Consider the following 23,381-nt stretch of genomic DNA (forward strand, 5'->3'; position numbering starts at 1 on the left):
CGCCGGTGGTCTGTGTACCGACTTGGCCCTCTGGCAGGTGTCGCACCTCGCGACGTAGTCCGCGACCTCCCCTCTCAGCCTGGGCCACCAGAAGTCTCTCGCGACTAATTCCATCGTTTTCTCTGTGCCAAAGTGACCGGCCGTGGGTGCGTCGTGCAACTGTTGCAGTACCTTGGCGCGAAGGTCGTCTCCTGGTACATAGACAGCCCCTTTGCGTAGGAGCAAGCCGTCCCGCACCTGGAACTCGTCCGTGGTAGCCGTGCCTCTGAGCAGTTCCGCCATCTTGTCTTGCGCGAATGAGTCGTCCCGCAATGCACGTCGCACCGCATCCAGGTCTACTGTAGCTGAGGCACACGCCCACGCCGTCGGTGCGAAGATGTGCATGGCCGCCGCTGGCGTCACCTCTTCTAGGTATTGCGGTTTTCGGGACAGTGCATCCGCCATGATGTTGGTGTCGCCTGGGACGTACTCTATTCGGAAATTGAAGTCAGCAAAGAACTCCGCCCAACGTATCTGCCTCTGGTTCAGGAACTGAGCCGTGCGCCAGTGCTCCAGATTCTTGTGGTCCGTGCAGACCTGCACCGTGTGCTTGGCGCCGATTAGGAAGTGCCTCCACGCCTTGAAAGCTGCATGAATGGCCAGCAACTCCCTGTCCCAGATGGTGTAGTTCTGCTCCGACTTGCTGAGCTTTCTGGAGTAGAACGCTCCCGGCCGCCACACCCCCTGCGGGTCTCGCTGCAGCAGAACAGCTCCCACGGCTCTGTCTGACGCGTCTGTCTCTACCCTCAACGGTTTACTGGGGTCGATATGCAGCAGTTGCTTCTCCGATGCGAAGAGATGCTTGAGCGCTTGAAAGGACTGCTCCGCCTGCTCCGTCCAGATGAATTTCTTTTTTTTGGAGCTGAGCGTGTCCGTAATTGCTGCCGTCTGCATCGCGAACCCCTTGATAAACTTGCGATAGAAGTTGGCGAAGCCGACAAACCGCTGGACCTCCTTCCGGTTGCGCGGGCTCTTCCAATCCAATACCGCACGAACCTTGGTGCTGTCCATGGCTATCCCCTTGTCCGACAACTTGTATCCCAGGAAATCCACCTCCGTCGTGTCGAACTGGCACTTCTCCAGCTTGGTGTACAGTCTATGTTGTTGCAACCTGCTGAGCACCTCCCTCACGTCTCGGTCGTGAGCTTGCTGCGAGTCCGAGAAAATCAGGATGTCATCCAGGAAGCAGACGCATGTTTTGTAGAGGAGTCCCTCCAACACGTGATGCATAAAAGCTTGAAAACAGTGAGAGCCATTTTGTAATCCAAAGGGCATAACCCTGTACTCGTAGGTGCCCAGCGGTGTGAACATGGCCGTCTTCCACTCATCGCCCTCCCGCATGCGGATGAGATTGTACGCCCCTCGTAGGTCCAACTTGGTGAACACGCGTCCCTTGCGCACCGTCGCGAGGAGGTCGTCAATCCTGGGCATGGGGTAATCAGACGGTTTGGTCATCTGGTTCAAAAGGCGGTAGTCCACAACGAGTCTTTTTTGGGGCGTGTCTTTCTTTTTCACGAAGAAAACGGGACTGCCCCCCACTGCCTTGGACTCTCTGATGAAGCCACGCTCCAGATTATGCTCGATGAACTGTTTGAGTTCCTGCATTTCATCTTCAGACATGGAGTATAGCCGCCCCTTCGGCAGCGTCGCCCCCGGTAGGAGGTCAATCTTGCAGTCATATGGCCGGTGAGGGGGTAGCTTGTCCGCCTCCTTCTCGCAGAAGACCTCCAAAAAGTTCGCGTATTTGTGGGGGACCGCTTGCAACGTTCCCAACTGCAGTTGTGATTCCTCCTCCTCTCCCTCCCGTCGGGGCAGGATGCAGTGTTCTGCGCAATAAGAGGAGCCGAAGATCAGTTGTCTCTGGTACCAAGCCAGTGTCGGACTGTGCCTGTCCAGCCAACTCATGCCCAACACAATGGGCGTGTCCGACAGTTGGGTGACATTAAAACTGATGACTTCCCTGTGGTTGCCAAGGCGCATCACCATTGGTGGCGTCTGCTTCACCACCTGCCCCCCTAGCAACTCTCTGCCATCCACTGTGACGACTTGCAGGGGCAGAGTGGCAGGCAATAGCTGTATAGCGTGCTGCTCCACAAAGCTCTGCGCTATAAAGTCTGCGTTGCTTCCAGAATCCACAGAAAGCGGCACTTCGATAGTGACGCCGTTGGGTAGCTGGAGAGACGCTGTGAGCTGCACTACTGGTTTGGGTGGGAGGGGATCCGTGGGTTGCAATATCGCTGGGGACTGCTTCACAGATGCGTCTGGCTGGGCCCCAGTGCCTCCGTCTCCAGCCAGACATCGTCGTTTCCCTGCTGTGGTTCTCCTTGCTGCGTTGCTGCAGTCACCATTGCTGAGGCTGCAGTGTGCTTGTGGAGCCTCCGGGGACACTCCTTCGCCAAATGGCCTGGATCCTCGCAGATGTAACACTTCCTGTTCCCTCTAGGAGGCTTCGCTTTCACTGCTGCCGGTGCTAGGGCTCTGGCTGCTGACTGAGCCCTTGCACCTCCAACCTCCATCGGTTCCCCTCCCCCTCCTGGCGGAGGTGTGGATTGCGCACGCGCTGCTTCCCTCGGAACGAAAGAGAAACTTCTCGCTGCTTCGCGCCCTCCACGTCCTTCATCTCTGCACCATGGACGTTCTTCCAGCCTCACCCCCACAGTCAGCGCCCTTTGGACCACCTCCTGCGTGCTTCGGGGCCTCTCCCCCCTTGCAATTTCATCCTTAACCGCAGAACTTAGACCCTCCCAGAAGAGGTCTCTGACAGGGGGCGAATCCCGATCCCATTCTAAAGCACTGACCAGCGCAAAAAATCGGGCGTGATACTGCCGGACGCTCGCCCTCCCTTGTTTTAGTCCATGAATCTCCCGTCTGGCAAGATCCACATCAATAGTAGACAAAAAACACGCATCCATCGCTTTGATAAAGGCATCTGCATTCTGAAGCGCCGGATCTTTATCCCTCCACAAATTGCGCAGCCAGGCTTTGGCATCCCCATGCAAATGGGACAATATGAACCCCACCTTCTCTTCCTCATCTCTAAAGTCTTTTGCCAGCAGTTGCAGTGCGCACATTACGTCTGCTCTAAAATTAGGGTACTGTTGCAAAGTCCCATCGAAGTGAGCCACAAGCCCTCCTGCTCTCCGTGCCAATCCCACGCCCTCCGGTCTGGGTCCCGGTTGCCCTTGCTTAACAAGCATTTCAAACCTGGCGTGTAGGTCTCTGTAGGCGGCTGTAGTCTCCTCCTCCCGTTTCTTGGAAGCCAATACCTCTGAGGACAACTGGGTCACTGCCTCTTGCAGCGCGGAGATCCTCTGTTCTTCCGTCATCTTGCTAACCTTTGTGAGCTTGCTTACAGACACCCCTCTTCCTCCCCTAGCGGCTTCTGCTCCCGCTGCGAGGTTTCAGGTTTCTGAAGCTTTGATGAGATGGGTCTTACTGTCAGAGCTGCTACCAGGTCCCAGCTCACATAGGACCACGCCACACAGCGTCCACTTTAAAAGAGTCTTTATTGAGTTACAGGTTTCATTTCCGAACTGCAGCGTGCAGCTCTACACCTTCTGCCCTAGGTCGGCGAAGACCCATCTGAGTCCCCGCCTCTTGCACACCAGCTTAATACCCTAGTCTTGCTCCACCTCCTTCGCCTCTCCCTACGTCTCTGGGTCCTTCTGCCCCCCTGGGACTCCTCCCTTCTACTCTCCTCTGACGCTGACCCCCCTGATCCTTCCGCTTCCTTTCGGCGGGCTTTGGGACCTGGTTCACTCTCCGGGCTGCTTACTGCTCCAGCTTCCGCTGCATTTGAACTTGGCGCGCGCGCCCAACTCTCTACTTTCCTCTTGACCGTTGCCTCGCTCTCTGAGGAGGGCGTGACCACCCCTGACTCGTGCCCTCCCTCCTGCTGACGGCCTCCGGAACCCGATGCCTGGCTGCCTTCCTCCCTGCTGCTCTCAGTCTTGAGCGTGGGTCCCGACTTCCAGCTGCTGCTCTCTGAATCTCCTCTGTTCCCTTCCTCCTGGGGTGTCCCCCCGGATCCCCCCCTTGCTCTGCTCACTGGGGCTCCCTTTTGGGAGTCCTCTGACTCACTGCTTAGGCTTGGAGATCTCGGGTCGTCATCATCACTCATTCTCCCTTCGGTTTCCTCCCCCTCGCTCTCTGTTTCCACCCTTCTCTGCGTCTCTGCTTCTGAACCCCTGACAATATCTGAAAGCTGCCATCAAAATTTCCAGTTCATGATTCAGTTCTTCCTGTAGTTTGTAACCCAGCCAAACTGAGGTTTTCAGTAAAAACATAGCTGGGCATGCTTTTCTATGCTGAGGCTTAAACTTGCTGCTGACCATGCTCATTATTTGCTTTGTAAGCTTTATTCTAGAGAACCAACGTTCCCATGGAGCACTGGAAAGCTTGATTACAAACCGCTAAATGTTTGATTCCATAGAGATTTCATATGCAAACTGGCGCCATCTAGATATGAAGATTATTGCATGTTTTCTTCCCTCAAATGTGCTGTTGCAGAACTTCAACACAAAATGTATCTGCTACATACTATTTCCATCAGTCAATTCAGTATTTTAGACAAAGTGTAAAGCAAATATTGAACAATGTACAGCTCAAGGATTTTTCAGTTATATTGGTTCAAACTGGCAACACGATAAGATGGGTCCCATTTTCCTAATAATTAATAGAATCTCAGTGTGTGAAACAGAGATGAACAATATCCATATTGGATGCGTTGGGTCTTCCCTATGCTTTATTGGTGCATCCAACTGAAGGCGACTTTCATATAATTGTGCCTTGTATAATTCTTTCCAGCATGCATTAAAACAAATCTTTATTGCTGAGAAGCTGGCATTAAATATTTGACTAAATGACCCACCGCCCTTCCCTCAAAAACATGCTGTAAAATACAGCTTTTAGTGCAGGAAAATATTTTTATTTGCAAATTGGTTGGCTTCCTTCAAGACTAATTAACCAAAACTCTCAAAATATTATTGCTACCCTGTAAGACAACTCCTTTATATTATTTTCTAATGGCTCAGTGAACAAGCATTAGTGAATGTTTCTTAGTCACCTCTCAAGAGTTCTTATCTTCCTGACTCCCCAATCAATACTGGATAGAATGAGCAACCTGGATTGAATTAAGGGAATTAAGGCAGTAATATGTTAACCATTTCAAGATGGTATGATCTGAATCCAGCTGTTACTCTCTTGTAACATTTTACCACATATGAAAGTACTTTAGATATATTTCAAGAGGGTGAATGAGGAGTTTATGGAAATACTTTAAAAGAGGAACACATGTTTAACTCAGTTAATTGATCTCAGTACATTTTCTTAATAAACTGCAAAGTAGATTTATAAAGAAACTTGCCTTCAGCTTACAGTGTTGAAATTGGGCTTAGATTTTAATTGCTTGTCATTGGACTCAATTAGGCCTGAGGATATAACTTTTTATTTTAGACAGTGAACTTACCCAAATAGAATATGATACTAAATGTAATGATTGATAATTTTTTTTTAATACAACTACAAACACGTTACATAGAAAAACACAGCTCTGCATAAAACAGAGATTAAAAATCAGTCTAAATTGAAGTCGGGTTCTTGAATTCCCTGCATTGCAGGCCAAGATTGCAAGTTGTATTATTTATTTAAAACATTTATATTCTGCTGTAAGTTATCAATCATTATATTTTTAATTATCAAGCTATAGGTGCCATACAATGTATAAAATCCATTAAAAAGAAAATTCAAATGTAGTTTTTAAAAGGCCCTATAAAATTCATATATATAAAGAACAAAAACAACAATAAACAATAAAGAGCAACAAGCAAGCCTCCCTGAAATGCTTGGCAAAATAAAACAGTTTGAACTAACAAAGCCAACATGACCTGAATATTTGTAGAGTGTGTGTTTCGTGGACTGGATGCTGCCATAGAAAAAGCCCTGGATGGCATCTGCCTTACCTCCCAAAGCAGGGGAATCTGGTCCAGGCTTCTAACATTATCTTTAAAACAGGGGTAATCCTTGACTATTGGCCATGCTGGCTGGAACTAACAGAAGTTGTAGTCTAAAATATCTAGAGTGCACCAAGCTTGTGACCTCTGTCTTAGAGAATAGACAGAGTGTTTGTTCAGATGCCTCTGGCCAGGTTATTTAGATGTTTATAAGTAAAGGCAGCACTTTGAACTTCAAATAGAAACAAGTGAACAAAATATGGCCATAAAATGCTTAGCAAATAAATTGCACTGGTTTACTGAGAGTTTATTATCATCACCCTTGGGGTTTCTACATACAGGCCTTCATCAAATTGGAACTCTTCTATTGATCTATGCTATGTGGATGTACTGGTAGTAAAAGAGTATTACTTTTCCACCATCACAACCATACTGTAGGCTGTAAAAGGTGGTTGCTCAGACTCTGCCCAAGTGGCTCATCACTTATGTTCTAGAGGCTGTTCTTGCAGCTTCAGTCCCAGAGATTTGTCTTGACTGTAATTAGTAGAAAGGACACGTAGGAGTGCTTGTGCCAAACATACAAGTTATGACCTCAGCAAGCACAGTTTGACTGGGGTTTTGTAGAATTTTTTTCAAAAAGAATCGCTGCAAAATGTGGGGAGAACTAAATTTAAGATTGGGTAAACAAGAAACTGAGAGAACTGAAACTGACACCCATTCCACAGTATGACAAATACAGTGGCACCTCAGGTTACAGACACCTTCAGGTTACAGACTCCGCTAGCCCAGAAATAGTGCTTCAGGTTAAGAACTTTGCTTCAGGATGAGAACAGAAATCGTGCTCCGGCGGTGCGGCAGCAGCAGGAGGCCCCATTGGCTAAAGTGGTGCTTCAGGTTAAGAACAGTTTCAGGTTAAGAATGGACCTCCAGAATGAATTAAGTTCTTAACCCGAGGTACCACTGTATTCAAACATTGAATTCTGAAAAATAGGAGACCTATAAAGAAAGGGGATTATAAGCAAATCATTTTAGAAGGTTTTTTTTTAAAACATTATGAAATGGAATCATGTTCTGAACATCAGTAAACACCTACATTAGACAGCAAAATATTTCATACATGTTTTAAAACACAGCTCAGTCAGCAGAGCATGAGGTTCTTAATCTCAGGGTTGTGGGTTTGAGACCCTTGTTGGACAAAAGATTCCTGCATTGCAGAGAGTTGGTCTGTATGACCCTCATGGTAACTTCCAACTCTGTGATTCAAGGATGCATATATTTATGGTTTTTTCCAGTGCTGCATACAAGTCTGTGGCAGGTAATGTAATCATTTTCTGTATTTCTTTTCAGTATGTGGGCACTGATTGCACATAATTTTAGGTCAGTAAACTGTAAACATAAAATATGAGTTCAGTGTAGGATTACTGACTTCTGTCGTTCCTCTCTTCCATAGATAAAAAACAACGGTGAACTTATAGTAAAAAATGCCCAACTACGGCATGCTGGAAGATACACATGCGTTGCTCAGTCAATTGTTGATAATGCTACAGCTTCAGCTGATCTTGTTGTGAGAGGTAATTTTTTGTTTAAATATAAAATTTATGGGCCAGAGTCAACTACTTGCACTGATGAAACTGTCATCATAGTGTGACATGGATTTCCACCCTATTTCAGAAAGAATTATTATTAAAATGGTGGCCACCAAAAGGGGAAAGCTGTCTTCTCCCTCAGAATGGCCTCTAGAGCAAATTCACACCAGGGCACAATTTTATTTGGGGCATTACAGGGACTTAAATGTGTCCTGACAACATAGAGGAACCAGAGGAGCACTGGTGAGAACCCCATACTTGAAATTCAAGCCTATCTTTCAAAACATACAAGAATACAGTGGTACCTCAGGTTACATACGCTTCAGGTTACATACACTTCAGGTTACAGACCTCGCTAACCCAGAAATAGTGCTTCAGGTTAAGAACTTTGCTTCAGGATGAGAACAGAAATGTGCTCCGGCGGCGCGGCAGCAGCAGGAGGCCCCATTAGCTAAAGTGGTGCTTCAGGTTAAGAACAGTTTCAGGTTAAGTATGAACCTCTGGAACGAATTAAGTACTTAACCTGAGGTACCACTGTAAAGGTTTTACACCCCTTGGCAATCTTCATTTAATTTGAGCCCTGCAGCTTTATTTGGGGAGGAGTGAGATCTCCTAAAAGCTTAAGAAAAGAACTGTTGGATCAGGTCAGTCTAGTCAAGCATCCTGTTTGGATCTCACAGCAGGTCAACCTGAAAGCAGGACCTGAGTACAACAGCACTCTCCCCAGTAGTGATACCCAAAATTGGAGTTCAGACTGCCTCAGAGTGTGGAGGGTACCATCCTGGCTAGTAGCCATTGAAAGCCTTAGCCTTTGTGAATTTTCCTAAGCTATCCAGGCTGGTGGCCTTCACTCCATTTTGTGGGAGCACATTCCATAGTTAAGCTGTGCACTGTGTAAAGTACATTCTTTTGTCTGTCTTAAATCTTCCTAACGTTCAGCTGCATTGGCTGGCCCCAAGTCTAGTGTTATGAGATAGGGAGAAAAAAATGTTCTTTCTCCACTTAATCCACCACCGTATACACTAATATATATCTCTGTTACTTGCTCTTTTTCTAAGATGTAGAGCCCAAGTGGACTTTCTTCCTAGGGGAGCTGCTCCATCCCCTTGAGAATCCAATTTCCCCCTGGATTCATAAGGAAATGAGCAAATTTATTTCTGGGGGGAAATCAGGTAGTTTTCTTTCTTGAGCCCATCCAAGCGGCTTAGGAAATGAAAGGGCCTTCTCCCTCTTTAGTTATCCTGATTCAAATTGTGCAGTGGTCCCAGCCAAGAAGGCATCAGGGAGGAAGAACATTTTTCTGTGTCCTTCCTCTCCCCTTCCCGTAAGTCTGATATACTGCAGAGTCCCAGAGTTGTGCTGCTCTCCTATTTAAGAGCTCTGAGAGTTCATAATTAGACCAGGCTCAGATCAAGTCCCACAACATCTCTAATTTTATTAATTAGGCTTATTGTATTAGTTACTGGGTCCTTAGATGTGCAACAACCCCTGAATTTCTGTACAAAACTCTCAGTGGAACATTTATTGCAAAGCTTGAAGAGGATGCAATTCATTTCTTTTTTTTTATTTTGTTGATACCTATCTATTCAATATTATATTAGGTCATGTCATTATCTTTCATGGAAATGTTTTTCAGGACCTCCAGGCCCCCCAGGAGGACTCAAAGTGGAAGATATTAGAAACACATCTGTAGTTCTTACTTGGAGTCGTGGGACAGACAATCATAGTCCTATTTCAAATTACACTATCCAGTCAAGGAATTTTCTTTCTGAGTACTGGAAGGATGCCAAAACAGGTAAGAGTAATATTAGAAAGATTAACCTATACCTACCAGACTGAATGTAGGTACACATTACTAAAAAAAATACAGAAGCTGTTTAATGGTTGGTGGGAAAGAGAGAAAAACATATTGTGCAGTTAAAGTAGTGCTGTAACACACTTGCCTGCATCACTTTCACAGTCTTGGTCTCTAGGCTTTAAATTGGGCACCATTTTGCACATTAATATATATGCATCCTGGTGTTTAGCAAAGGCAGGGATTTCAGCAACAGAATGATGTGAAATTTTACCTTCTGTGCAGAATACAATCTCCCTATTTCCTCTCCGAAATCAGTTCTGACCTGCTACTGCAAAATTAGAGGAACCTTTAATAAGTCACGTCTCAACCATGAAGTCAATGTTGTTGCTCTGCATCTTCGCAGGCAGTCATAGTATCGTTTGATACTATATCTAATTCAGGAACAAAAAGTGGGGGCAATACTGAAAATGTTCTGTCTTTCTGTCTCTCTCTTTCTGTCTCTTGCTCTTCTGTACTAAAGGTATTGTTATAAAAATGATATAGTGTGTTTTAGGGTAGAATGCCTCAAGGTCACAGATTCCTGTCAATGTGATATTAGCGTAGGGGTCAGAAACCTTTTGGTGTCCATGGGCATATTTGCAAACCAGTGAGAGTGTTGTGGTCACACCACACCCACTGTAGCCAAGGACATGCTATGGCTACCACCTGGTCTTTTAGCTACAATATAATGCTACTTACAAGCCTAATTTCAGCAGAAGGAGGGAAGGGAACCCTGTGGGCACTAGTGAATACCTCTGCAGACACAATGGCAATCACTGCATAAGTATACAGTAACATACATTTAGAAACCATGTTCACACAATGATAATTGCAGTGTTTTGTATTGATAGGGCAGCCACATTCGCACACACTGACCCCAACTTAATGTTTGGGAAATGTAACAAATTCCAACATATCTCAATGGAATAAGTCGAGAGGCCCCTGATTTGATTTGATGTTCAATTTTATCATGCTGATGCACTTGATTTTATTGAAATAAGTTTAGTGTCCATGTTAACTGGCAAAACAGAGCTGTAGCTGAATGATTCAAGTGGCTCCTTTTCTGTTTTTCTTATGCGTGTTTTGGAAAGTAGAATAGAAATTATGTTTGCCTAAAAATGTCTCCATGGTCTCTAAAATATGACAGGCTCCACCATTGGAATGGTATCATTTCAGGGATCTTGCCCAACAGCATTTGTTTTCTAGGCTGGTGGCTCCTCATAAATAATTGGACTGATAAGAGAGGCTGTCCATGTGGCAACTGAAATGTGAACATCACAACCATGGCTGCTATTGTTTGCTTTCACTGTGTATTAAATAATCTTTCTGTTTTCATTTAGACCCTCCAGTTGTTGATGGAAATGTGGAGTCAGCCAAGGTGATTGATTTAATCCCATGGATGGAATATGAATTTCGGATAATGGCCACTAATATTTTAGGGAAAGGAGACCCTAGTATGCCATCACAGAAAATCCGAACAGAGGGATCTTGTACGTACGCACTAATGCCATCTCTGATTCAATTACCAGTTTGAAATCCAGAATAGTATGGTAGTATAAAATACTTAATAGGTAACTATCACATTTGCTGCAAAAATGAGCAAGTTTTCTTTGGATTCAGGTAAACTATTCTTTTTCCCCCGCATTCTGCATCATGTTTTGCAGTTTCTGTGTGCTGTGGAATAAGCACTCACTTTGAATGAGGTTACCCAAAGGAGTCCAATGTATAAAGACAGTTGCAGTCACATACATTTCCAGACTAGGTCCACTTGAACTCCACCATGTGGTGACTGCAGAACTCAGCGCATGTTAGGGGGGAAATGGTTGTCTAAATCACCACTTACTCATACCAAAACAGCATATTTATTTCTTTTCTTTTCTTTTTTACAGCACTTAATTTTATGTAGATGGTGCTTAATTTAAAAACACAGGATATTTTAGAAGAAGGGAAATATTTGTGCTTATATTCGGTGAATGTTCGCATAATCATGAAGTTTTTGAAAGTGGAGAAGAAGCTGTTCTAATAGTAGCCCCAGCAGACCACATCCTCAAAATTTCCATATGAACACCAAGCCACTGTTTCTAGGTGGAAATTTTCTAAATTTTCCTTTAGCGCTGCAATTTTCCATTTGCTTCCCTTAAGTTTTCAAGAGGCACTCAATGCTTACCTTTTCTGGAACAATTTGGGGCGCTATCATATCATATAGCAACGGGGATTGCTGTGCGCATACACTGGCAGAGTCAGTAAGTGTTACTAGCAATGCACCTGCCCAGCCCTGACTTTGCCACCGCCTCATCCCTCCCACTAAGTAGCAGTGAGGAGTACCTATTGAAATTAAATTTCTGTTAGCACCTGCCTGAACATCACTTGGTTTTTCCACATTTGATGGATGACAGTGTAATGTGCTGTAAGGTATAATATGCATATAAACACATAATTCACTACCACACAATGTGGTGAAGGCCACCAAATTGGATTTCTGTAAAAGAGAGTTATGCAAAGTTATGGAGAATAAAGCCAAAGTTATGGCCACCCTTTTGCACAGGGGTTGCTTTCCAGGTCATGGCACGTGATGCGTAAGAACCTGCCCCACCCCATGATGTGCCTGCTCTGTTATGCTCCTGTTATGCCCCCTTCAGGGACTGAAAACTGTGTGTGTGTGCCTTGGTCACATGCAGAATGACTGTTCCCTGTACTACTACCTCCAGTTTTGGAAACACTATGTTTTTGAATGACAGCTGCCGGGAAAGACAAACGAGGAGAATGGTTTTCTGCTTGGTCCTGCTTGCAGATTTGCCCGTGCTCATCTAGTTAGCCACTATGAGAATGGGTTGCTGGACTTGGATGGATTTTTGGTCTAATCAAGCAGGGTTCTTACATTTTTATCCATTATTTGTAATGATCATTTACATATGCAAGCAGCTCCTAGAGTTGTAATATGCTGAACATTTGTACTCTAATCTGCACAGAGTACTAATACCCTGAACATCTTAGCTTTACAGATGCAGATGTCTCGGTTTTGGCAAATGGATGTCATAGATGAGGTGCATTATTCTAAACAGCTCTTCAGATGGTTTTTAATCTCCCCTTTTTATATTCACAATGCAACATAATGCAGCTGTTGTTGTGTGTTGGTGCATATGCCTCGGCTTGGCAGTGTAACAATATGGGGGGGGGGCTAACCAAATTCTGCATTATGATCATAAGAAAACATGCCAAAGTGTTTTTGCATGTTGTACTAGATAATGCTAGTTTACAAATGAGTGAAAGCTCTCAAGACAGTATCAAAGGCATGACCTTATCCTCCATAGCACACGTTCTGCTTTGTCTAAATGCTTAATGTTAGATCTCAGTGCACAGTTGTGCATAATCTTTGGCCTTCAACACACATATTATTTAACTGTGTCTTCTACATGAAGAATTAGTTCTGTCCTTATTGTTGAAGATAATGCATGCTGCTTTGACTGTATGCAGGAGATAACAGCATTTCTCTGGGAAGTCATATGTCACTGCAGAAATGCACAGAAAAGCCTGCATGTCATTCTTCAGCAAATTAGTAGTAGATTATCCTTTTGTGTTGGCCTTTCAGCCCAGATATTGGGCCATTGTCTTGAATGAATGCATATCAGGAGTATAAATGTGAAGCATTTGTACTGCTAAAGAGCCACAACTGGCAGTACCCTGTTGAAACTGGCTCTGTTTTAAGGATGAAGGAAGCATTAGCTAGGAAAGCCGACTGAAAGAGGAAAGTAAACCTCAATGAAAAAGTATTTCCGACTAAAACAAAATCTAAACAAATAAACAAGTCTAGTGTAGCTGACACTTCCTTTTTCAGCAGTTGTTTTAATAAAAGAGCTTAGGTCTAAAATACAGTGTATAAACTTGGAAGATGAATTGAGTCCCAAAGAAGCACTTCTGATAGTTTGGAAAATGGCAGAAAGGAGGAAATATGACAAGTGAGGGAATTAAGTAAAATAATAGAGAAATTGTACCAGTCCTTGTTAACACTTCAGTTTAAGTATTATAAATGCAATTATGAATATTCTTTAACACTCTGAGTTGTGCAGAGTTTTCTTACCATAAGCTACTCGTGGATGTAAATTTTAAGTATGTGCTTAAAGTACAAGAGTACAAACTATTGAGGTGAGACCAATAAATCTTCTGAATGTCTAATTAACACCCCCCTCCCACCCAAAAATTGAATTACAGTATACGTTCAAGAAAAACTGTACACTATAGCCAAACCTAGATTCAGTCATGTTTCTTCTGGAAACAGAGTTTGCTTTTCATTTGGCAAGTCCCAAGACTTTCTCAGCAATTACAGGCTATCATTACTATAATTGTGTGGGCCTTATGGACTCAGTGGCATTCTTAATGGAAGGGGAGTTTAAATAATGGTTTGTTTTATTTTATGAAAGCAGAGAAAACATTTCTCTTTTTCTGTTCTTTAGCTCCAAACGTGGCTCCTTCTGAAGTTGGAGGAGGGGGTGGCAGCAATCGAGAGCTGACAATAACTTGGGTGGTAGGTATAATAATAAAATTATGCTTAATCTTCACACTGTTATAAAAGGACCTGTTCATGTTGAACCAAGGGTGGTAGTGTTAAGATTACAAGTGGATGCCATGTCAATGTTGGTTATAGTCTTGGTGATTTTGTGTACATTTTTAAAGGGTTAAACCAGGGGTGTCAAACTCAAATTCATCGGGGGCTGCATCAGCAGTTTGGTCACCCTCAAAGGGCCGGTTGTATCTGTAGGACTCAATATAAAAACAAGGGGAGTTTTCCTGAATGCATGTAAAGTGGAGGTTTCCTGTGTAGAACGGCCGGCGCCGCTAGAGGGCAGACGTTCTCTGGCTTGTAGGCTGCCGCGCATGCGCTGAAGAGGCGGCTTTCTTGTGTCAAAAAAAAAAAAGCCAGAATAAAAGGTGAATGCTGGCGCCCGGCGGCGGCTACATGGGCCACATGACGAGGTCTGGCGGGCCGGATTCAGCCCGCGGGCCTTGTGTTTGACACCTGTGGGTTAAACTCATTTAATCTTTTCTGGGAACTCACCTTAAAGGTTATAAAGCGTAAAATGGATTAAGATTAGTAATGGTGCCAATATTTGAAACTTATATATCAGGGATGTCCAACCAGTAGATCGCGACCTACTGGTAGATCCCCAGCTGATCCTGGTAGATCACAGGATCCTTATCATGTACAAAAAGTTACAGGGGGGGAAGCTTAAAAACTCTATGTAATCCTCCCCCCAAAAAAGCTCAACAACTCTGGGCAATCCACCCCCCCCATGCACGCTCCTCCCCCCTCCAATGACAATGGGTAGATCACTGCCAGTTTTTTTATAGTGGGAGTAGATCGCAGTCTCCTGGGAGTTAGACATGCCTGTATGATTTATCTAGCTCCTAATGCACAGCTGTATTTTGAATAAGGGCACAATTTACCCAGAGTTCTTGTCCAGCTCAGAATGTCCAGTGAGGGTTCTACCCATACACATTCAGCAAGGCCAGGTGATCAAAGCCAGGTGATCAGCAAGGGCAGGTGCATGCCCTGGCAAGAACATGCACTTGTTTGCACCGCACTGACCTCACTGCTGCCTCCCCCTTCTCCTTTCTGTCCTGGTATGCAGCAGCAAGGCAAATATAGATAAGGCAGAGATATTACTCTTGTTCATCTTTAACAACCGTTCTGTATTCACTTTGTGCAGTGATTTTAAAATTGCAAAAGTATTATTTTTACAGATGTCTGCTTTTCATTGGGGGGGGGGAGTTGTCTATTAAAAACAAAGTTCAAAAAACTTTAAAGTATCTTAAAAGTATTGACAAATGTTCACTCCTAAGACCATGAAACCTTTGGGAGCTGTGGGGCGGGGAGATGACACATATTGTGCTGCATGTAAATGTCCATATCCCTAGCCAAGTTGGCACTGCAAATTTGGATAACTTCCAGCTGTGACTAACTTTTTTTAAATTATAGCTGGGGGGTGGGGTGGGGTTGTGACTAATGCAAGATCAGAGAGTACCAAAACAAGATCACTTTGTTCTTTCACATAGGCCCAAATAGATTTATATCCAAATTACTTCTCTCAGCTAATGGAAGGCTTTCCCCATCTGTACTGGAATGGGAGGCTCATTTAAACCGGGAAAATGGGTGGGTAGGATTTCCTTCTCAGTAATTCCTTTAGAATGTATGTAAAAGTAACATTGTAAATGTATCTTATTTTTAATGTCAGCCTGGCTCAGGGCAAATAGATAGGTCATGGCATGGTTCTCTAAAAGTTTGCATACTTTTCATTTAACGGTCCAATACTTTCACAAATTACGGCATACAAACAAAATATATAGCAGGTTGGCACAGCTAGATAATTTGCTGTGATTCATAAAGCCTCAAAAGGCGAGATGTTTAGGAGCTAGAGCAGTAGGGATATAAACTTCCATTCTACTGCCCCTTCTTAATGCAGATTCAAAGTTATTATCTCATTCCTCCTTTTGAGGACTAGATTAAGAAGCTGGATCTTAACGTTAGTACACATTTTCAGTCTTGCCACCCCCTCTTCTATGGTTACAAAGGATGGATTTTCTCCTCTCTAACATTTGTTAATGTGTGCTGGGATTTTAGGGATTATGTTTGGCTTACTTTGTTTTTATTACTGACTTTAAGTCTCCTTGAATCTTTCTGGAGACTCTCTGTGTGTGTGCATGTCAGCAGAAATCCATTTATCCCTTTGAATTGCAGACATGGCAGAATTGTAGAGATGCCTTGTCTTGTAATGAAGGATTTCTGTAAAAAATGATATTAACTTACAGATTAATTGAGGAAGGAAAACCAGCAGGAGTTGAGGAGGATCTGTTTTGGAACAAAATCTCCCCTCTGTGATGAAGATTGTGAAATTGAGGAAAATTTAGATAGGGGTGGTGGAGAACAAGGCATTGTGAGCACAGTGCATAGGTTAGCACTTGTGAGAGACTGAAATACAAGTGCCAAAGACACTTGAAGAGACAGACACTAACATTAGAAGCCTCCAAGCCCAAGATAGGTGAACTGGAGTACTTGGACAGTCTTGTTATAGTAGGCACAATTGAAAGCTGGTGGGACAGAAAGAACCAGTGGGACATGGTTATACCTGGCTAGAAACTCTATAGAAAAGACTGATGAGGATGTACCGTACTGGCAGCATCACTTTGTATGGCAAAGACAGCGTTGAGCCCAGCAAGCTAGAAATCTCAAAGGGGGGAAACTCCTCCACTGAATCACTGTGGGTGGTGGTACCCAAGCCCCAAGCGTAAATTAGTACTGAGGATGCATTGTGTTGTCACCTTCCTGATCTTGAGATGAAGAATGAAATCAAGGAGGCATCCAAAAGAGGATATGTAGTAATGGGTGACTTCAACTACCCTCACATAGACTTGGCTAAATATGCATTCCAGTCATGACAAAGAGGTAGCATTTATTGATACCCTAAATGGTTATAGCTAAGAACACTTGGCGCTGAAACCCATCAGAGGGGCAGCGATCCCAGACCTAATCTTGAGAGGCACCCAAGACCTCCAAGTTAAGGCTGGCCCCAATTCCTATCAGTTTTAAGGGCCCACTGAAAACCATATTTTCCCTCAGGTGTTTAGTGGGTGTTACTAATGTTTCAGCACCTGGTTGAGTGGAAAAAAGGTATATTTATGGTAAAATTGTATTATATATTTTGTTTTAAACTTTTACGCACTCCACTCTGATAGTACTGTTGCAATGAAGGGTGGGTAAAAAAACCCCAATTTAAAACCCATAAAATAAAGCACACAGGGCTCTGGCAACCAGCCCTGAATATGAGTTCTTTAGCACAATATGGACAAGTGGGAGAAAGTACTTTTTGGTTTCCTCCTCCTGAAATAATCTGATTTCTCTCGTGCTCTGAACTGTTTCAGGCTAGCTGAAACCTTGTACTGGAACCCTCCTGTTAGGACCTGATAGTATTTTGCTTGTGAGTTCTCCTTTGTCCAAAAAATAATTCTCAACCTTTTGTCATTTTTATAGCCTTTACCACGAGAATATCACTTTGGTAATAATTTTGGATACGTAGTAGCCTTCAAGCCCTTTGATCAAGTTGTGTGGAAAAAGGTTATAGTTCCTCAGCCTGACACTGGTCGGTATGTCCATAAAGATGAATCAATGATCCCTGCATCAAAATATCAAGTAAAAGTGAAAGCATTTAATAACAAAGGAGAAGGACCATTTAGCCTCACTGCTATCATTTATTCAGCAGACGATGGTAAGTAGAAATAATAGAGTAGGGGAAGCAGGGAACTGAGTTGGTATCAATATATTGGCAGTCAAGACTATTCATGACCATCTCAGACTTAAGAGATCATGGTTCCATTTTCATGCAAGAGACTTCGTTAATTCAAGCAGAATACTCATTTTGGATAATTAACTGGCAACATGTATTTTTTTTGTTTGTTTGTTTGTTTTTAGCTCTATGACAATTTGATTATATCTAAGTAAAGCATTGTTTTAGGTAAAAAAATCATTCATTTCTATTAATACATTTCTTCAAAAGTTTATCACAACAGTGACTTTACCTGAAATTTGTGACATCAAAATGCTTTTAAAATCACATTTTCTTAATCTTTCAACCCTTAATAAGCCTCATTCTAATTTATATAACGAACAATTGCTGTTCTGTTTTTGGAAAACTTAAGGGTCGGGTCCAGACACCACCATCCTTAAAGTTCAGTTTACTTCAGTTTAGTCCCTTTGATTGCATTGCATCTTCTTTAACTATGACAAAGTGCCTATCCAGCCAAAAGTATATATAATTCCACACATGTGATTGTCCCTGGAAAGCTAAGAGACTATAAGATAAGAACATAACATAAAAACATAAAAATAGCACTGCTGGATCAGATCAAAGGCTTATCTATTTCAGGATAGAAGATTGAAAGGTTTAGTCGATTAACAGCCCTACATTATTAATATGTGAAGAGCCACTCTTTTGGAATCTGCAACTGTGCTAGAAATATAAGTGAGCTCCCTGTATTGATGAATTTTTCTCCGTGCACCTAAAGATTGACAATTTCCAGTACAAATTTTACAGGCAGTTAATGTGAATTCCACAAAGACCTCAGCGGAAAGAGAGAAAGAGAGAGAGAGGGAGAGGGAGAGAGAGAGATATGAAGGGTGACTTCACTTTATATTTTATTTTATTTATTTAAAAGAATTTATAAACCCTAAGCTGTATAGACTATGTACAATATAGAAACATTATCCGTTAAAACAAAAAATGCAGCCTAAAAACCAATAAAATAAAAGCATAAAATGACACATGGAATTGGATGATTTGTACACATAAATCAAGGTCCAATCTTTTATATGTATACTTGCAGGATATTTTGGAAAGACGGGAACAAAAAGTTATGCCCCCCCCAACCAGATGAAGGTTCCTAGGATTATAGACTACATGTAGTTATCTGAACAGGGTACTTCAAGTTCTGAAAGTTCCAAGAATGATTTTTTGGAATTGACATTAACTCTTTGCAAAAATTGAACTCAGAAAATTTTGTGTTCTTCTGATAATCCTGTGACTTCGAGAGAAGATCCTGAAGAAAGAAAGCATGCTTCAAAAGCTTCAGACCATCAGGCCACCAGTCGCTGACTGTAATCACCATGTGAAAACCATTTTTCTGGCAGACTGCCTTAGTTTTTTAGTAACGGGGACCATGCCTTTGCAACTGTGGATAATTGATTAAAATTATGAATTTGTTTTAGTAGCTGTCACTCACTGAATGCTAATTTTTAAAAAATAACGTTCCGTACAGGATGGCTAGGTATTGTTCAATGCCCTTCAACAGATATGTAACTGTTTTTCCCTGAACACTGACTGTTTTGATGTATAGTTGACTGGGTGCCCAGTTAGAAGATTAAATATATGAAAGGTTTCCTGAGCTTAGGCAGCAGCGCCTTTTCTGTTGCAACTTGTTGCTAAGAATCCTCAAAACAGAAGTGATCTGTGCTCGAAAAATTAAATCTTATGTAGACAGTAGACTGTCCTATGTGTCTTCTTTTCACAAATCTGACTGCTTATATAAATTAATCATGATTTTTTTCACCTACGCTTAAATAAATATACAAGATAATGTTTATTACTGAAACATTCAGGGTCATACGTTCAAAACTATATGTCTGTATTTATTCTGTCTGCAAAGCAATGTGATAGAGGACATGTCAAGTGTTTGTGTGCATATCCAGCCAGAAAGACAGCCTGGAAGTTGTATGTTCAGATACCTTTGCGTCTGTGTCTAAGGATGTATTCTAAGCACTATGCCTCAGGTGCTATATGCTGAAAGTACCACGGCATCCTACAATCTTATCTGCATTAATGAAGAACTTCTGTAAAGTTTATATGTTGTTTGTGTGTTTGTTTGTTTGTTTGTTTGTTTGTGTTTGTTTCTCGATTCAGTGATTTGCAAAAACTAGTTCGCTGCCTTTTGAACCCCCCAGGACAGATCATTTAAGTAAAAACAAATTAAAAATAACACTGAAACACTGACAGAATTACAAAAGCCTATGCAAAACTCTGCCAGGAGCTGCTTAGCAGCAGCAGTAGCAGTAGTAGTAGTAGCAGCAGCAGCAGTATTTTCTATACTTCTGTATTTTGTAATGCTTAGAGGGTGCTGATTCCATTGGGGAGGCACCATCAATATAAGTTAGGGGTGGCTAACCTCTGATATTTTTCCTGGTAGTGAGAATTGATCCCTGTTGGTATTAGGTGGCCACAGTGTGTGTGTGTGTGTGTGTAAAATCCATATGTAAAATCCACAATCTTTATCAGCAGGACATAGGTGACTTCCAAAGGTAATCATGAGGTTGTTGGCGGCAACTATCTTTCTAATTTTGCGCTATAGCATGGCAGCCACATCGTATTATTACAACTGCCTCCCCCAATAGCAGCTGCTTTGTGATTCATGCACCCAGCACTTGGTCAAAATTCAAAATTTATCCATTGGTCCTAAACAAGTTGGCAATCCCAGGTTTATCACACTGCTGCCTTTGAGAACAGTGCATTAATGGAGATTCCGGCTACAACCTTCTAAATTAGTTGGTATTTAGAGCTGCCAAAGTAGCTACAAGTTCATTGTAAATCAAGGAATTGCTTGTAGAATATCTCACTTGTAGCATTTGAAGTGAATTGTATTACTCGTTTTTCTAGCTCCTGATGAAAGACCTAGAAATGTGAAAGTAAGAGTCAGATCATCCACAGAAGCCTCTGTTTCTTGGCAGCATATTCTTAGTCCAGCTATTACAGGGTATGAGGTGAGCTAAAAATATTTATTATTAATTAAAGTATATAAAATGAACCAACTCTATAATTCTCTGTTTTGCCATACTCCCCGTCGAAGCCATTTTGTATTATGTCACACACAGAATAGCAGCTATTTTGCGACTGCACTCTCTCAAAATTAAAAATGAATTCACTGGTCCAAAAAGGGTTGGCAACCCTTGGTTGAATGCATTGTGGACTCTGAAAACATTGTGCCATTGCTTATTGGTGTCCTGTTGCTGTTCTCTGTTACCATTTTGAAGGGAAGGTTTCTCCTGTTTCCAGAAGAATCCCTCTTCATAATGCAGTCAACTTACAAGCTGGGCTTTCCTCCTCTGCATGGTAGTAGTAATTAACAAAAAAGCAAAAACAAACAGCTTTTGAATTTAAAAAGGAGATAGCAAGTTTAATTGTTGAAATGAGTCTACTGTCTCATCCCTCCACTCTTTTCATTTCCTAGTTCCTGTATAGGTCTAACTATATCTTGCTCTGCTATCCAGTTTCTAATTCTTGTGCTAAGTAAGGTTTGCCACTGCACATGTTTCCAAATACACAGAGCACTGCCAGAATTGAACCAGTGTCTTTTGTTGCAAAATTTGAGCTGGAATCGGAGAGCTCTTCTGTTTGCAGACATTATGTATCATTGCTTTAGGAACAAGTGGCAGTCAAGCGACAAGCACTGTTGTTTGAAATTCATTCTTGTTCTCAGATAAACACATGTCTCATGTTCACAGATCCGCTACTGGCCCAGTCGTGGGAGAGAAATAGAAGCAAATAAAGTACAAGTGAGCAGTCAGAATTTTTCAGTGAGGTTGGAAAACCTGAAGCCTGACACACACTACTATGCAGATGTGGCAGCTTTCAACTTCGCAGGTGTTGGACCTCCCAGTAACCGTTTGGCTTTCATTACAGAAAAAGCACGTAAGTAAAGTGGTTCATTTGCTGATTTCCTACTTTCTGTTATCCAGGCAAAGAGGCCTGGACCAATGCTGCAACATGACAGCAGCACAAGTGGTTTGGAACCCAGCAGATTCTATGCCAGCCTAGCTCCACCCCAAAAGATATCAGGGATTTCTGTGCTTTCTTCGGGGGTTTCCATTGGCTACTATCAGTGATGATACCCCCACCATTAGCTTCTGCCAGCCATTCAGCCAGCCACATTGGAACACTCTCACCAGCGGGACTTCCAATGGAGCTCACCTGCACATAGCTGAGCGAAGGCACACCTCGACCTCATCCAAACCCATTCTAGAACAGGGGAGTTGGATTGCTCTGTAACTTTCTCATGGTGTGTGTATGACGGGGTGGTGGTGGGGGATATCTTCCTGTATGCACCAGAAATAAAGGTCTTGTAATATTTTCCAGCTCCAAGGCAGCGACCAAGAATTATCAGTTCTGTAAGATCTGGTTCGAAGTACATCATAACATGGGACCATGTCAAGTCACAGTCCAATGAATCTACTGTGAAAGGATATAAAGTAAGATCTGTATTGAGATGCTTTGCCCCCATTGTGTAATTTAGCAAATATGGTTTATCACTTCACTTGTCTATCAATTGACTTACAATCAGATTCTACACCTTCAAGGAGCAACAACAGAATGTATAAACAGCTAACCTTGGTTAGGCTAATATGAATACTTCAATAAAACTCCTGAAACTGACTTCAATATTACCTTGCTACTTATGCTGTCTACATACTCCTAGAAACTGTTATCTGAGCATGAGTCTTGGCATGATATGAAAACAAGCTACATAATTCAGAAGTACATGTCTCTCTACCCCACAGTTCTTCTCATTCAAACAGGTGTGCAAATCAGCCATGGCCAAAAACACAACCCTGTATTGTGATTTGTGCCCTCATTACCAAGGCAGGCATAGAAACCGTGCTGCCTTTTTTTTCAGTGACTAAAAAGGGTGGAGTAGACTCTTCTGGACATCAGTTAAGGTGGTGATGACTTGGGGTATCTTAGGACACTTGCTTTCCCAGCTAAAAGCAAGAATCAGGAACCACAGTCCATGAAGCATAGAAAAAGAGGTGATCCGTGGAGGATATGGAGAACCAGTCCTGATTTCTTCTCAGTTATTGCTCAGATGAGGCAGGTGTGGAAGTGGCTCTCCAGCTTCTGGAAACTGTCTCATGTCACTACCACCAGTGCTTACTACTTACTACTTACTTACCCATGATGAAGGCAGTAAGAAGGAAGTCAAAGATTGGTTGTCCTGCTAGAACATCTCTTTTCACTCTGTGTTGAGTGGAGCTAGGAATCATCTCCGGTTCCCGTGAATCTCAACCCATTTCCATCTGCATTGAGCTCCAGAATACAAGCAACAAAAAACATTTAAGCACACATTACTGTAGTGTGGGGGTAATTTGCCAAAACCCTCTCACCAGGCGCCCAAGATGTGTTCCGTTTTTGTTCATTTTTAAAAAAGTATTGCTTTGACTATACCTTAAAGGTATATATCTTGACTGAAAATCATGCTTGTTTATGAAAGCATTCATATTTATTTATCTCACATTTCTTCATAATATGTTATGAATTTTCGACTGGTTGGATTAGCTAAAGTTGAATTTCTTCTTTAAACCTTCATGGTGCAGAGAAGGCTTTTTAAACCATCCCCCTTATGTCATGTAAGTTTTCCCATCAGAGGCAAATAGCA

General features: G+C 42.6%; 1 protein-coding gene across 9 annotated transcripts in view; it reads left to right on the forward strand.

Moving 5' to 3' along the window:
- Positions 1–23,381, forward strand: part of CNTN1 (contactin 1) — a 166,190-nt gene that overhangs the window by 137,550 nt on the left and 5,259 nt on the right. For all 9 annotated transcript variants that reach the window (XM_082239546.1, XM_082239551.1, XM_082239545.1 and 6 more), the window contains 8 exons: positions 7,441–7,561; positions 9,213–9,371; positions 10,754–10,903; positions 13,865–13,935; positions 17,437–17,671; positions 20,609–20,712; positions 21,454–21,640; positions 22,085–22,197. In XM_082239546.1, coding sequence (XP_082095672.1) covers positions 7,441–7,561; positions 9,213–9,371; positions 10,754–10,903; positions 13,865–13,935; positions 17,437–17,671; positions 20,609–20,712; positions 21,454–21,640; positions 22,085–22,197 — 1,140 coding nt within the window. The remainder of the gene's footprint in view (positions 1–7,440; positions 7,562–9,212; positions 9,372–10,753; positions 10,904–13,864; positions 13,936–17,436; positions 17,672–20,608; positions 20,713–21,453; positions 21,641–22,084; positions 22,198–23,381) is intronic.

The sequence above is a fragment of the Podarcis vaucheri genome (genome assembly GCF_965113315.1).
Source record: "Podarcis vaucheri genome assembly, chromosome: 10".
NCBI lineage: Eukaryota > Metazoa > Chordata > Lepidosauria > Squamata > Lacertidae > Podarcis > Podarcis vaucheri.